General features: G+C 42.8%; 1 protein-coding gene across 2 annotated transcripts in view; it reads left to right on the top strand.

The window, feature by feature from the left end:
* The window catches only part of ADAMTS18 (ADAM metallopeptidase with thrombospondin type 1 motif 18), a gene marked incomplete at both ends in the record, with an annotated part of 138,388 nt that overhangs the window by 58,256 nt on the left and 63,231 nt on the right, over nucleotides 1–16,901 (top strand). Inside the window, 5 exons of one of the 2 annotated variants that reach the window (XM_080937342.1) lie at nucleotides 9,318–9,600; nucleotides 11,746–11,939; nucleotides 12,156–12,239; nucleotides 14,141–14,300; nucleotides 16,249–16,354. In XM_080937342.1, the coding sequence (XP_080793468.1) occupies nucleotides 9,318–9,600; nucleotides 11,746–11,939; nucleotides 12,156–12,239; nucleotides 14,141–14,300; nucleotides 16,249–16,354 (827 nt within the window). Of the gene's footprint in view, nucleotides 1–9,317; nucleotides 9,605–11,745; nucleotides 11,940–12,155; nucleotides 12,240–14,140; nucleotides 14,301–16,248; nucleotides 16,355–16,901 lie in introns of those variants that run through there. The other variant, XM_080937343.1, reaches the window with a different exon arrangement.

The following is a 16,901-nucleotide window of genomic DNA, read 5'->3' as shown; positions in this document are numbered from 1 at the left end:
TTCTGGAGAATCCAGTATCTCTGGATCCATGGAGAGCCTTAATGCTATCTCAGCCACCTCTGGTCTTTTGTCATACATCTTGATGTGAAAATATCAAGGAGAGAGAGAGAGAGTAACCAGCAGGTTTTAACATCTCTTGACCTCACTCTTCCATTTCTGACACAGACCTGCACTTACTTGCCTGTCGGTCTCCTCCATTTGTTTGAAGTGACAAGAATGCCCAGTAGTCAGGACTCTTTGCTGTAAGATGTGCAGTCCAGACATAGTTTACTTTTTTAAAGTAAAGTATATGACGCTTCAATGGCTGTCTCTTCCCCAGAGTCACATCCTCCAGAATCCTAACATGCTTAAAGTTAGGCAGTGGGGTGCATGCCTTTAATCCCAGCACCTGGGAGGCAGAGGCAGGTGGATCTTTGAGTTCAAGGCCAGCCTGGTCTATAACATGAGTTCCAGGGCATCTATGGCTACACAGAGAAACTGTCTCAAAGAAAGAAAAGGAGCGAGGGAAGGCTGTGTAGTCTCTCGGCTTGGGGCTTGAGCTGTTTGCAGACGTGAGTTTCTTATTCCAATGGAGATACAATAATTAGCTAAAACAGTGCGTTGACAAGCATGCACTAAGAGCTTTTACAATGACTGAAACTTCACCAGTCAGATCTCTATGGCCCTACAGCTTTAGGAAAGGGCCAGAACCTATTGGCTTTTATGTCAGGACATGAGTGTTCCTTGTGGTCAAAGCCACATTGGTTCATTACGATTTGGCACTCATTTGGGATAGAGAGAAAAAGGGCAGAATGACAGAGAACTCTGCAGTGCTGTTGAGGGCAGAGAAGAAAGGGAAACCTTCAAAAGAAACACACAGAGAAGGACTTGCTGACTTTTTTTCTTTTTCCTTTCTGTTCTTGTCATTGTCATTATGACAATGTGTTCTACTTTGCAGAGGTCAGGGGTTACATAGACAGGTCACTAACGTCTGGTTTGCACCTGAGAAAACGTCAGGCAGCGTGCTGCAGGAGCAGGTGTGGGATGGCTCAGCTCACCAGGTATTCTGTGGAAGCGGCAGGCTTTTGCCTGCTTCATCTGAAGAGATGGCCAGCGTGTGACTCAGGGGCCCTAGTCTATAGTGACAATCTGCTGCTGTGCGCTCCAGAAAGTCCACGGTGTTCTAATGAGTCTAAATGAATCTCCATGATGCCAGTCAAACTGAATGGGAACATGCCACCTCTTTCCCATTGAGAAGGAGAATAAGAGATCTAGTCTTCATAACACATCGATACTACACCTAAACATCTGATCTCCAGAATACTGTGGATATGCAATTAGTGTCCATACTGGCCGTACAAACTGAGCAACCAAACCAAGTCTTCCCAACCTCCCACTGCCCTATTCCCACTCAAACCAACCAACCAACCAATTGCCTCTATGACTTAAACTCTCCAAAGGTTGAGCTGGAGAGATGGCTCAGCAGTTAAGAGCACTGACTGTTCTTCCAGAGGTCCTGAGTTCAATTTCCAGCAACCACCTGGTTGCTCACAACCATCTATAATGGGATCAATACCTTCTTCTGACATGTCTGAAAACAGAGACAATGTACCCACATACATGAAATAAATAAACCTCGAAGAAGAAGAAGGAGAAGAAGAAGACAATGATGATGATCAAGATGAAGATGACGAGGAGGAGGAGGGTGGAAAAAAAAACTCTCCAAAGTAGACTTATTCATGACTTCTCCATCTTTAAGAATCTTTGGTTATATCTGGAAGATTTTCAATGATCCCTTTCTTTTCCGGTCCCGAAGCCTTTCTCCTTCTCTGTGTTATCTCACCCAATAAACAGAGTTAATGCTCATACAGTCTTATACCATTCAATGTCTGATTGAAGAGGAAAACCCTAAGAGTAACATAGTTGGGAAAGGGCCTAGCTAGCAGATGTGCTATATCAGTCCTGTAATGCCAATGATCAGTGGGACAGGGCACAAGGGGTGAGGGCAGAGGCAGGAGGAGTACCCAAAATTTGAGGCTAGAATGAGCTACATGGAGAAGGGAAATCACACAAGACTACCATAAGAAAAGGATAGGAAAAGTCTGGCTTGAACTCTCTGCTCTGTTTCCAAGCTATCAAATATAGCAATTATAGGGATACTTGATAGGCAGTACCAGCTCCCCACCTCTTCCACCATCTCTGACACTTTACAAGTCTTCATGCATTTAATTCTCTAAGGGAAGGGCTATTGCTATTCCCATTTTAAAGACCAGGGACTTGAGTTCAGAGAGGTTCAGGAACATCCCTAGGAAGTAAAGAAAAGGATACATATTAGCTACATATAGCTATGGTAAACTATGGAGTAACTTGGTCCACAGTCATGGTGTAGAGCAATATGGCAGACAAGGGGGCTACTGAGGAAGCTGTTAACATACCCTCTTAGTCTGAAGGTGGAGAGACTGGCCTGAGAATCTCACTAGAGATTCTAGTCACTTGTTCCTCCTTCCCTGGATGGACCCAGTCTTGGGATGCCATCGTTTACAGCAAGTGGCAAGTCAAATGGGCGTTGGGTCTTTCTGGTGCTGTCATCTCCAGTGTATCATCCATGGTCATATAAGTTGACCTCAATGAACTCACATTAGCAAGAGGTCACCCAACAGTATACCAACCTGGAAATTGTGTGTGTGTGCATGTGTGTGTTCATGTGTGTCTATATATGTCCATGAAGATAGCCTCCCATATCAGTCTTCACCTTTCACCTAGTTTTGGTTACGGACCCTTGTTGGCCACAGAATATGCTAGGGACTAGCTGGCCTGTGACCCTCTGGGATTCTGGAGTCTTTGCTATGGGATAATGAGATTACAGTGGATAGATGCATACTGCCACACCTGCTTGGTGTAGGTCTTAGGAGAAGTCTTCATGAGTAAAATGTTTGCTGCCACAGTCCCCAAATCTGGAGATTGTTAATCTCCTCCTAAATAGCATTGTGAGTCTATCCCATGAATATTGAGATAAAGAAATGAACGGGAAATGCTAGTGTTTTGTTAATATACACATTTCCCCCGTTTCCCCTCAAACATACAGGAGATATTTTTCACATTGACAGCAGCAGAGAATCCTGGATATCTCATCTCTTTTGGAATACACGTGTAAACTTGCAGGCCTGTCCAGGTCACCTATCCCACCACCTCGGTATGTGTAGATGACAGAATTTCTGTGTAGGTGTCCTGGAATTAAGATATTTTGTCGAAAATGGAATAAGCTACCCATATTGGTCATCTCAGGGCATAACATCAGCAGGTGTTCTCTTCTTGGCCCGAGCAGTGGTCCAGATGAGCCCACTTGTTCTTTCCTGGGATTTATTTAGTAAACAGTTTATGGTGAATCAGTTTATCACAGTTCCTTTTCTCCTTGGCTTTTTCTTCAGAGCAACTATCTCAGTGTCTCTGTCTGTCTGCCTTTCTGTCTCTCTTTATATACATACATACATACATACATACTTACATACATACATACATACATACATACGGATGTTTATGGATCTTTGTCCAAAAAAGCTCATGGCATAACACACTGTGGCTAAGGATGGACTTATTCCACCCAGGGAAGCACTGAGTTCTGGTCCTGTTTAGGAGATGAAAATAAAATAAAAACAGCAGCAAACACTTAGAGCCTTCGAGCCCATCTTGGGAGCAACAACACTTACAAGTCACCTTTAAACCCTGCTGTTCTCTTGACAATCTTCCCTAACTAACTGTTTATGTCTGTGTCATTCCACCCAAATCCTTCAGTAAATCTTTTTGCCTCCGGACAACAATCCACAAACATCCTCCTCCCACAGGCTGCCCTCCGAGGAAGACTGTTGCAGCTTCCGCTCTGCAGAGCTGTGTTTCTCTCCTTCATTTTCCTTGTTCCCTGCCTCCAAATCATGGATTTTTGGTTCAAGACTGACCACTTAAGCCTTTCGTTGGATCGGACCTAGGGAATGGCCTTTAGCATGGCACTAGACATATTGTGCAGCAAAGAATCAGTTATCTGTGGTTTGGATAAAATGATTTATCTTTAAAAGGAATGATCATCTAGGGAACTGGAAACTTGGCTCGGGGGCCGAAAGCACTGTTGGTCACGCAGAAGAGCCATTTGCAGTATCCAGCTCCCACGTGGTAGCTTACAGCCATCTGTAACTGCAACCCAGGGGGTCCGATGCCCTCTTCTGCCCTCCACAGGGACCGCACACTTGGCAGACATGTGGACAAACACCCGTACATATAAAACAAAATCTTAAAAACTTAAATGAATGACAATCTCAGTTGAAGAGACCACATTTTAGAAAGTTATTGGGGCTAGAATAAAATTCAAAAATTCAAAAGTGAAGTCGAACTTGGTGATGACTCCAGAGGTATATGATTGATAGGCCTTTGCCACGGTTTTCCAGCCGGCCCGCTGAGAGCCATCTGGCTGTGTCTGTCAGTTACAGGCCACTGAAAACTAAAGTGGAATGATTCTACCGGTGGGGCTGTTGCTGTCACCATCCAAGAGACTTGCTTAAGGTCTACTCAGTCATTCCACCTGTAGCTCTGTACGGCTGTAGCACATCAGTAGTCCATTAAGGTGTTCGTAGGTTTAGGGGGAGGCTGGGTATTTAAAGGCCCAGGGATACAAATTTAAAAAGGAACTTATAACTTCCTAACTTTCATTGCTCTTTAGGGCTGTTCACACTGAGCTTTCAAAAATGAATTAAGTGCCCGGTGACCACTAACTTTATCAAGAGTCTTCCATTTCTTCTCATCTTCAAAGCTGCTAAGAGAACCGAAATCTGTATAAACAGCTAGTTTTATTGAATAAAGGTCTTGTTAAAAATATGAGCGTCTCTTAAAAGAGTCATTAATATATTGTATTATTTTAATCACAAATTTATTAATTTAACTACCAATATATTGGGTATTGGGTTTTTTTAATTTTTTGCTTCTTTTAGGTTTTTTTTTTTTTTTTTTTTCTGGACTGAAGAACTGTTTTATATTCATTTTGACTTAGTACTCAAAGTTTTCAAAAATAAAAACTTATTGACTTATATTAATTATCTAAAGTAAAACAGAGTAAGGTATCAAAATAGAATATTGGCCTTTGGTTAGTATGTACTTTAGTTTTAAATTTAGTGGTTTAATCTGTCTCTTTAAAATCCAGACAGAGAAAACAATACTAGAACAATCCTTGCATGCTGGTCTTTCTGAAGAATCCAATAGGGGGCGCCACACCTGCTACCATCTCTGCCTTTCTTTTTCCTGATTTATACTTTTTTTTTATCTGTCTGTCATTTTGACAAATTCTTCACTTTCCATAGTTTATGACATCACCAGCTCAGCGTATTGGAGCCCTCTCTTGTCCTCGCTGTCTAGGGACACCCTGTCTGATTGATTGGCTTTGCAGGTCACTTGGGCCCTGGCCTTCTGCTTGCTCCCACTTTTTGTTTCGTAGTTCTGTGAGCCCATGCATGTACTCCATCCAGGGTTAAATCTGCCTAGATCAAGGAGCCTCACTGTTCTCAGAAAAGCTTGCTGTATATACATACATACATACACACACACACACACACACACACACACACACACGCACACATGCACATGCACACACACAAATACACATGCACACACACAAATACACATGCACACACACATGCACACACACACAGTTACTTCCAGTAGAATCCTAGTCTTCCCTCCCTGAAACACTGCGTCCTGTACACTAGTGAATATTTTATTTTAATTTGTAATAATTACTAGCTTCCTCTGTATATTTTCTGTTGAATTAGAAGCTTCAGGGGACCACAATTCTCCTAATTCACCATATTTAGGCAGAAGGTTGCACTGATTTAGTTAAGTTTAAAAGGCTTCACACTCCCAATACAAAAATGATACAATTTAGATGCACTGGACCTGTATCTTTAAAATGTAGCTTGTGTCTTTGCTCCTATTACATTGCTTTTCATCAGACCCCAGGGAAAAAATTTTTCTCTTTTCTTATCTAGCATGGTGCCATTCTTCCTTTATTATAAAGAATTGTTGTAGACACTTTACACTGAACTGGTGTGTAGGTCCAGTGTGTTTATCCCAATACAGGCCCTTCAACTGAAGTGAGCTGTCAGCAGGAGACAGTTTCACACTCCCTCCTGAAGAGGCCTGAAGGGTTCTTTGCAGAGATGTCCATTCAGGAGAAGCTGGATTCTAGACTTAGGCGTAGAAAAGCAGTTCAAACCCAATAGAAAGTACAGCCGGCATTTATTGGGAGGATATTTTAACATAGGTTGGAAGTACCTGAAGTACCTATCAGAATTGATATAAAGAGAAGTAAGGGGGGAGGGAAAAGGCCCTGTGTGTGTGGGCTTTTTAAAGGCAAGTCCCACTTGAGTGTCTGAACAGCACCCACACACTCAATGTGGGTGTCTTTTAAGTTACATCTCAAAGCATTGCTAAGAACCCCCTCCCATCCCTCCTTCTTTCTTGATAATTGAGACTAAAATAAGGCTCCAGGGGTACCTTTGATGGGATTAAATCTGATAAAATAAAACCACTCCGATTAAGGGAGCTCCATGCGTTTCTTTCAGTGTAAAAGGGGTTTTTGAGACTACTGGGAAACAGAAGCCAGGGAAGGACAGAGGCCTCCATGGGCTGTGTTGCTATTTTAACCTCCAAATTTACATCTCTCTGTAAAAGCAACATTGTTTCACAGCACATGACGTCCACTGTGCTGTGGTCCTTGCCTCTCAACTAGGAAGAGGCTTCAACCAGACTCCAGGGGGAGGAGCTCCTTTCCCTCCCCGTGTCCAGTTAGTTAGTTGCCCATATCTTTCTGCCCTGCCTCTTGATGACCAGTTTATCCATGTCTCAGCATAGAAACGCCCCTTCAGCCTCTGAGCAGCCTAGAGTCTTCGGGAATTAGGGAGAAAAGAAAACCTCCAAACCGGTCAGTCCGGTCCAGGCACTTGAATAACTTTTAGGATATTAGTTAAACCAAGTAAGGAAGTCAGGCAAGGTGGAGGGCTTTTGAGGCTTTTTTTTCCCCTTCAGTTATGCCTCTGTATAGGGAGGGCTGTAAATGGTGTCTTTTGTCTACATGTAGTCTAGTGGAGGGGCCAGAGTGGCTTGGAGTACTCCGCACAGGAAATGGAGAGCAAGGATTCCACCTGCATTTGCCACTAGTATTACTCTACATTTCCAGCCTGGTTTCCTTTCTTTCTATGATGGCCTGCTTTCAGCCTAGTCTTCACTCTGATACAAGTTTATAGACTAAGAAACCAGTATTTGTTGTCTGTTAGCATGCAGATTACCCCAAGGCTTCCTGTGTGGTCTGTATTATGACAGGTCCGTTATATTAGATGCAGAAAGACTTGGATTTTATTCCTTTCATTGGAGAGAGATGGGAAGACAACGGTGTGGCTTGTGATCTTTTGGAAGGGAACATGTGGTTGTAGCCCCCTTCTCTGAAGGGGGACATCAGAGCATCTCTGAAGACTTGGCGTAGCAGCTGAGGCATGTGCACCTAGCATTTGCAACGTTCTACGAACCCCCTGCATGGCTAAAGAAAAAAGTCTGAGCAAACTCTGGGATGATGTGCATGGGTCTGAGGCACTATTTATGGGGTTTATCATTGATGAGAATCCCGGGTGGTGTCAGGGACTGTGTAGGAAAGGTCAAGATGGAAGATGCATGTTTCTGGCAGCATTGGCGAGAGCTTGGTGTAGCCAATGCATGTGTGTCTGAGGGATATGATAGAGATGTTTCTGGAATGTGTGAGATTTAGCTTACTTCATGTGTGAGAGGGTACATGTGTATGTACACGCATGTGAAGCCGGAGCACAGTCGCTGTCTTTCCTAGGAAGTTGTCATTCCTTAGCTCGGTCCTTCAAAACCACTTATTAACGTCATCAGTCCGGCGTGGTTCCTCGTGGGTAGCAAGCCACGTTGGGGTTGCCTAAGACCATGGGAAAACACAGATATCCAAATTATGATTCATAATGGTAGCAACATTACAATTGTGAAGTAGCAACAACATTACAATTGTGAAGTAGCAACAATATCACAATTGTGAAGTAGCAATGAAAACAACATGGTTGGTGGTCACTAGCACGTGAACGTAGTCAAGTGTCACAGCATTAGGACAGTTGGGAAGCACTGCTCTAGGGGCTGGAGAGATGGCTCAGTGGATAAAAATGCTTGCGCTAGAAGCATCAGGACCCTAGTTCAAATCCCAGCACTCAAATGCCAACCTGGGCATAGTTTTATGTAATCTAGCATGTAGATGTGGAGATGGGACGATTTCTGGGGCTTACTGGTGGCAGGTCTTGCTCCAGGTCTCAGTAAGAAACCCTACCTCAAAGGAAGAAGGCAGAGTGACAGACCATCCCAACATCCTCCTTCACTGGCCTGCATGTGCATACATGGAGCACACACACATGCACATATACACATGCACACATACACACAAGCACAAGCACAAACACACAAGCACAAATGCACACATACACACAAGCACACACACATGCACACACACATGCACACATACACACAAGCACACACACATGCACAAGCACAGATACACACATACACACAAGCACACACACATGCACAAGCACACATACACACATACACACAAGCACACACACATGCACAAGCACACATACACACATACACACAAGCACACACACACATGCACAGTGCACACACACACATGCACAAGTACACAGCCATGAGAACACATACCACATATATGTATGCAAATAATAAAAACGTGAAGTGTTGCAGCCTAGCCAGATAGCTAAGGATACATGACATATTCAGCATGTGTAAGGCCCTGGATTTGAACCCTCAACTACCATAAAATGCATTTGAAAAAAATACAGATGATGGTTTCCCCATGATTAGCGTAGATTTGAGAGAGAGAACCAGCCCACTTACTCCTCTGCCGTCTCCTTCATAAAACTGGAATTAGAACAGCAGCAGGTAACAGTGTGGAGAAAACATGGCATGGCAGAGCCACTAAGATGCTTTAGCATGGTACATGTGCTTGCCACCAAGCCAGATGACATGCATTCAGTCCCGGGGCAGGAAGAGAAAACTATCTAAGTTGTCCTCTGACCTCCACATACACAAATGTGCACCTATGTACACACACACAAACACACACAATTTTAAAAAGGCGGGGAGAGAGAGAGCAAGCATTATTTATACACAGAGCCTCTTCACAGGAAGTAATCAATGCAAAGATGCCAAGCATCGACCCAGGAAAAGGCATTGCACGGGCATGGAGTCATGAGTGTGCTCTTTGTGTTTGGATTTTCTAGTCAGGTCTGATAAGGACTCGAGACAATGAATTCCTCATCTCACCGCTACCTCAGCTGCTGGCCCAGAAACACAACTACAGCTCACCTGCGGGCCACCATCCTCACGTCCTGTACAAACGGACAGCAGAGGAGAGGGTCAGGCGGTACCAAGACTACCCTGGCTCCCAGCGGACATATTCTGGTCACCCCCCAAGTCACACTCCCCCTGCCTCCCAGAGCCAAGAGACAGAGTACCGCTATCGAAGGCGGCAAAAGCAGCATTTTTGTGGACGACGCAAGAAATGTATGTAAGGAGACTTTCCTTGTCCTGTTCTGAAGAGGGACCCAACGAACGGGTTATTTGGGGGCAGCTGGGTTCGCTGACGTGGCAGGTCAGTGAGGCTGCGCAGTTTGTTCTCGGATGCCACCTAGCAGAAGTCTGGTGGACCCCATACTTAAGAAGGGGCTCTCCTACCTTCAACTAGGAAAGATACATTCGGGTCTTTTTTCTGTCTTTTTCTCCCTCCCTCCCTCCCTCCCTCCCTCCCTCCCTCCCTCCCTCCCTCCCTCCCTCCCTCCCTCTCTCTCTCTCTCTCTCTCTCTCTCTCTCTCTCTCAGTTTTAATCAAAGATACTAATCTTATTTTAGTTTCTGTGATCTTAGGGAGGGTACCCAGCTTTCTATTGTGAAAAATAAATCAGAGATACATTCACAGCTGAGTGTTCCTTCTAGAGACCCAAAGAAGAGACTTCTCTGTCAACCTCTTAGGAATATTGGCTCTGGACAGTGAGCTGACAGTGAACTCTTAGGCACGCCCTATAAGCCAGTGGTGGATACCTATAATTCCTAAAATACCAGTGCTTGGATAGGTGAAACAGGAGAATTATGGGGTCAAGGCCAGCCTAACCTGTATAATGAGCTCTTGTTCGAACAAACATATAAACAACTGAAACATGCTTTGCTTCCCTCTCCCCCACAGTTGGGATCAAGCCCAGGGCTTTACATATTCTCAGTAAAGCTCCAAACCAGCCAAGCTGTGTTTCCAGTTTCATATCTTTTCTAAATCAGCAAGGTCAGATAGATTAAAGAACCAAGTGTAAGTTTGCATTTTCCAACTGTGTCCAAAACCAGTTTAAGGCAGACATTGTGATGTATACTCGTGATCCAAGGACCCTGGAGCTGAAGGCAAAAGAATCAGGAATTTGAAGCCATTTTGGCTGTGTAGGAGATTCAAGCCCAGGCTGCCTTTAAAAGTGAGATTCTGTCATTTAAAAAAAAAAAAATCAAAAGCAAGAGCTGAGGAGATGGCTCCGTGTACTGAGGCACTTACTACTCATGTATGAGAGCCAGAGTCCAGATCCCCTGCATCTGTGTAAGCGCCAGGTTCCTCCCCCTATAATCTCTTCACATGAGGAAGATAGAAACAGGCTCCTCTGGAAAAATGCAACTAGATGAGCTGAATTGATGAGCTCTGTGTTCAACTAAGAGCCCTGCTTCCATGTATAAGATTGAGATTGATGGAGGAAGATATGCCCATTATCAACACACACACACACACACACACACACACACACACACACACACACACACACAGTAGTTATAGCATCTTCTAACAAAATAATAGAAAGTTTAAAACAAATTACTTACGGTAATGTTTTAGCTAACTCTACCATTTAAAACATCATCATCTTCAGTTATAAGCTAGGTAACAAACTACTACCAGGAGATGGGATATTTTCTTTTATGTTTTATTCTGGAAAGGTAATTAGTTTACTCTTATAACTCAGTGTCAGTAACAACATTTCCACAGGAAGGATTTCATTTGTATGTAGATTTCCTAAGCCTTAATCCCAGAGAGGTAGATTTTAGATACTTCATTGCTTCAGAGATATTTGAACTCTTCCCGCAGCAAGTTAAATATTATTTTTTGATGAGATAGAGAATGTGGTCCTTATGTTTTCCAGCCCCACTCAGCTAACTTGGTAGCCACAAACAGTCAGGTCCCACACTGCTCAGCACAGGCAGATGAGGGCCTCTCACAGAAAAGGGAGCTGGCACAGTTGGTTATACAAGGTAGTGCTGCTGCCGTTTCCTGTGGCTGTTGGTCTTACGGAGTCATCATATGCCATTAAGGGATAAAAATGAGACTTTTCTCCCATTGATGTTTGCTAACCTGCCTTGTCTGCCAACTAAAATTGTAGCTTGTTTTCTTTTACTTTGCTCTGAGCATTTTTAACATTTCCGAATCTACCAATCTGTCCACCTGTCCGTCAGCCCACCCATCCGTGCATCTAAGCATCTGCAGAGTGATTCTCAGGTGCAAAGCCCCCAGGGCAGGTGACAACAATGGCACCCAGTGGCACCTCCCCATTTTCTCATCTTCCTCAGCCTATGTCACCCAGATTTCTTCTACTGATCTTCCTTCCAAATGCTCTTCTGTCTCCTACAGATGCTCCCAAGCCTCCTGCAGAAGATGCCTATCTAGGCTTTGATGAATATGGAAGCACAGGACGGCCCAGACGATCAGCTGGGAAGTCACAAAAGGGTCTCAACGTGGAGACCCTTGTGGTAGCAGATGCAAAGATGGTGGAGAAGCATGGTAAAGATGATGTCACCACATACATTCTCACAGTCATGAACATGGTAAGGGGCATTTGTCAGGAACCCTCTTGATACCCCTAAGAATGACTTACACTTAGCCACATTTTCTTAAATTGAAAAATTTGCATCCTGAGACAACCACTTTTATATCTGGTAAGATTGAAAGGTACACCCATATCAATAAATGTCTAATGGATTCTCCCCATGTACAATTGTGTCTTTAAAAAATGTTTATGTGGTTATAATTGCCCCCAACAGGTTTCTAGCCTGTTCAAAGATGGGACCATTGGAAGCGACATAAACGTCGTGGTTGTGAGCCTAATTCTGTTGGAAGAAGAACCTGTAAGTGACAGACTTTATTTATTTATTCACTAGTTCTGCTGTTGAGGATGCATTTATTGAATATCTACTGTATACCCATGCATGAAATGGTCATTTGAATCTCATTTTTGAAAGTATATCAACCACCTCATCAAGAAAAGTACAATCTAAAAGGGACTCATCAATCCAGTCATTGGGCTAAATTGTCACAAAATAACCCTTTATATATCATTCTAGAAAATATATTTATAGATATATCAGTAGTTGTATGTAAATATTAAATATGTTGTTAATATACAAAATGTAAGTACTCATATATTCAGTCCTTGTGATAAAGGTTAATTTGGTCATAAATTTTAGGGTTGGCAGAGCTTTAGATCTCAGATATACCAACCAACACCAAGGTGGATACGTAAGCATATTTTGAGAATTTACCAGAAGGAACCCATCATAAAATTCTTGTAAGTCTATGGTCTCCCAAGCACCAGTTTAGGAATGACAAAGAATAAACAAGGGGCCTGCCTTGAATTGATTATGGTGAGGTGCCTGACACAGGAATTGGGCAAATTGCAAAAACAGAACCCATAATAATGTGTTAGATCGCACGGTACTCCCTGCTCTGCATTGTTTTGATCTGTAAGCTGGATCTTTCCCTATGATCTCACCAATCAGACAGATGAGTTTTCAAAGCCCCCGAGGCTTGTCCTCTTCAACTCCAACCCCAATAAAGACCTTAGTGCAGAGTATCAAACCTTAAAAAAAGAAGAAAAAAAAAAAAAAGCCAAGCACTGGCACAATTTTATTTGTATACATTTATGCAAAAATGTTTAAAATTTTTTCTTTTATCTTTGTTTTTTTAAAATAAAGTTTTTTTAAAAAAGGAAAGAAAGAAAGAAAAAGAATGTGAAACACAGGGAGTCAGAGAAAAGAAAGAAAAGGGATCTAAATTGCCCATGTGTGGAGAGTTATAGGGGTTTGAGCTTTGCAAAGTTATCCTGGAATTTTAGAAAGGTGTGTGTGTGTGTGTGTGTGTGTGTGTGTGTGTGTGTGTGTGTGTGTGTGTGTTTGGGAACCACTTGGGCTTTGGTGTGCCAATCACAAACTGCAAACTGCTCAAAGATACTGAATCCAACATCACCCAAATTCACTGACAAAATTATTGTCTAAAACATTTATTTGACTTGACCCAACTCATTGGTTTAACTTAATCAATGATTTGGGGGGGGGTGGAAATGATTGTTTTAGAATAGTTTCTGTGTTCTCTGCTTTTATTTGGTTGTGTGTGTGTGTGTGTGTGTGTGTGTGTTGCCTACATGTGTATGTGTGCATCATGGGTGTGCCTGGTACCCACAGAAGCAAGGAAATTGTGCTGGGTCCTTAGGAATTGGAGTTATAGAGATTTGTGAGTTGTGATGTCATGCTAAGAATTATGCATAGGTCCTCCAGAAAATCAGCCAGTGCTCTTAACCTCTGAGCCATGGTCTCTTCAGCCCTAACCCCTCACTCTTGAGAGCCTAGTCAGTGGTTCGCTATTTGGAAAACTTAGATTGTGTTATTTGATTGCATATAGCCTCTTAAGCACTATACACAGAGATGTAAACTATGGATGCCATCTCTGTCACACATCATTGAAGAAACTATTGAACTTTGATATGAATAAATATATAAAAATTAACAGCTTTTATTGTAGCAATATAGTTAGAAATACGTACTAAAAAATCAAGTTTACTTTCAAATTTATATTAACCTAAAATAGAATCTTTTTTTTTTTTTTTAGTAGAGATTGGTTCAGTGCCTTTTTTATCTACTGATAATGTCCCCTAGAAACATGGCACTTCTGCATTTGCTTCCACAGTCACAATGATTCAACCTCTCTCCTCTGGCAAAGTCAACACTCTTTAATTCCCACACCTTTCCCATAGGGAGGATTGCTGATCAATCACCATGCAGACCAGTCTCTAAATAGCTTCTGTCAGTGGCAATCAGCCCTTGTGGGAAAGAACGGCAGGAGACATGACCACGCCATCCTCCTCACAGGATTTGACATTTGCTCCTGGAAGAACGAACCATGTGACACACTAGGTATGCTTTGCCCAGATCTCTCCTGCACACCTACTAGCTGGAAAAACAGGATGACAACTTTCTGATGGATGAGACCCTTTCGAGTCTCATCAAAGGAAACTGATATACTCATGTGTCGCTTACTGTCCATTGCACATTCTGAGAACTGTATCACTAGACATTGCTTCTGTGTGGCCATCTCAGAGTGTACTCAGAGAATCTGAGATGACTGTGACATCACTAGACACTATTTTCCCACAGGACCACCATTGTATAAACACCCACTGTTGCCTGGGATTATTATGTGACGCTCCGCTGTATTTAGGTCTTTAATAGTTTCCTTGCTCCATGGTGAATGTGTTGTACTTTCTGGATCCGTTGTGGTGTGTAGCATCTGTATATTGGTCAGTTGGTATTTTTCTTTATTGCTACAGTTAATGATCAATGACATGAAGATAGCCGTTTGACTACACACATTTTGGGTCATTTCATAAGGACTATGAGCACATAACTGGGAAGCAGAAGAAGAAATGCTGGCTGTTGTCACACCTCACCATGTCACTGGTCATTGGTATCTTCTTTAGCAAGCTCCTTGACTTTGGACAACTCCACCCCACCCCCCCTTTTTTTGCCCAAGCCACCCACCCTAAGAACAGTATTTCCATAGTAGTGCCCATAGTAGGAATTGAACTTTTGGTTTGTGGGCAAATTGGGTTATTCACATCAAGGTCTGCAAACTTTTGCTCTAAAGGGTCCTGCAGGAAATATGCTCTGTTCTGCAAAGTGGCAACTACTCACATCAGATAGTTAGCGAGAAACCAGTTGCAGACAGCGCATAAACCAATGAGTGAAGCTTGTCTAATGAAGTTATGCTGAGGAGACAACCGCAGACAAATGTATAAACAAAGGCTTGAACACAGCAAGCATGCCACCAGGAATCAGCCCCTGATCTGCTACATAGGTCACTCTCTTTAAGGAGCATGCCACGCAGGCTTAGCCATTCGCATACACATTGTGAATACTGAGGCCTCAGACTATGCTTCCCAAAGCAAATTGATTCAACTGTCTGAGTCTCAGATTCTAATTTGAAATTTAGATGCACACATTACATGTACAGTAAAATATATGGTGTTTCTTAAACATATGTCAGAAACACAATATATTTGGAAACACAAGACTTTTACATATCCAGGCCCTAAGCAGGTAGAACTGGAAGCAAGACCAGAACCAGCCAACTTGACACCAAGTCAGCTTCACTGTGATCCACACATTAACCAGGTCCCCTTTCCTTATCTAGCATCTCTGTGACCTCCATCACCTAGTCTATAGTCCCTCCTTACCTTTGTCATGTGGTATAAGTAACATATTAGTTAAGTGATGATATCACCCATGGCACATATGTGTTCCTGCGTTATTAGGCTTCCTAGATGATCTCATGACTTGGCATTGAGGTGGATGCATCCAATTCACAAATATGTATTTAACTCTACATGGCCATCAAGATGTATTCTAATGGGCATAACTAGAAAGAAAGACATGCATGAGCTATAAGGTTGATCAAGATAGAAGCAAGGGGTGATGGGAATGGTTACATAACTGTTCTTGCAGGGAGGTAAATTTGAAGAACGAAGACACCAGATTGTGAGTGGAAGAAAAGTGAATTCGATCTGTACATATTGCCTGGGCATGTTTGTTTTCTGCTTCAGAGAAAGATCAGGAAAGAACTGGAAAGTATATCCTACCCTTAGACAGTAGAGACACTCTTCAGCTAACATTATACCTGGATATAACTGTCTTCATTTCAATGTCTATCACTTTAATGATATACTTGGATAAGTCATATACATTTTGGTGACAATAATGGTATTCATTATTCTCTGCAAAAGAAGAACCTTAAATGTACGAATCCACTAAACTCTGTATGTATATACCCAATTAGTGTTAATATCTGAAATTGATCTTTCAATAGGATTTGCACCTATCAGTGGAATGTGCAGCAAGTACCGAAGCTGTACCATCAATGAAGACACAGGACTTGGCCTTGCCTTCACCATTGCCCATGAGTCAGGGCACAAGTGAGTGGCTTCTTAATTCACTGCTTTCTATGGAAACTGGCCAAGAAATCCTTTGGCTTTCCTCTAATGACTATTCTTGATCTAATCAACAACACAGGGTTCGTCTTGCATAAAGCTTCAGGCTGTGGACTCTAAAGGACCTTAGGGGTTGACAGAAGACTCAGCTGCTAAACTACCTGCCACACAAGTATAAGTACATAAGTTTGATCCAAAGAGCACATGCAAAATGATAGCCAACGATGGTGGTGCATGCTTCTAATCCAAGTGTCTTAGTTTCTGTTCTGTCCTCCATGACCAGTGCAACTTACAGAAGAAAGCATTCCAAAGGCACAGGCCATGGTTAGCATGGCAGGGAGTATGGCAGCAGGCAGGCATGGCCCAGGAGCAGCAACTGAAAGCCGAGATTCTGATTGGTAGGAGGGAGCCAGAGAGAGAGAAAGTCTGGACCTGGCCTGGCCTTTCAAGACCTCAAAGCCCAGGGGCCACCTCTTCCAATAAGACTGCACAGTTCTTCCCAAATAGTTCCACTAACTGGGGACCAAACATT

The sequence above is a fragment of the Micromys minutus genome, assembly GCF_963924665.1.
Source record: "Micromys minutus genome assembly, chromosome: 24".
Taxonomy (NCBI): Eukaryota; Metazoa; Chordata; class Mammalia; order Rodentia; family Muridae; genus Micromys; species Micromys minutus.
Note: the sequence above shows the minus strand (reverse complement) of the source record. Positions and strands in the feature narration are given on the sequence as shown.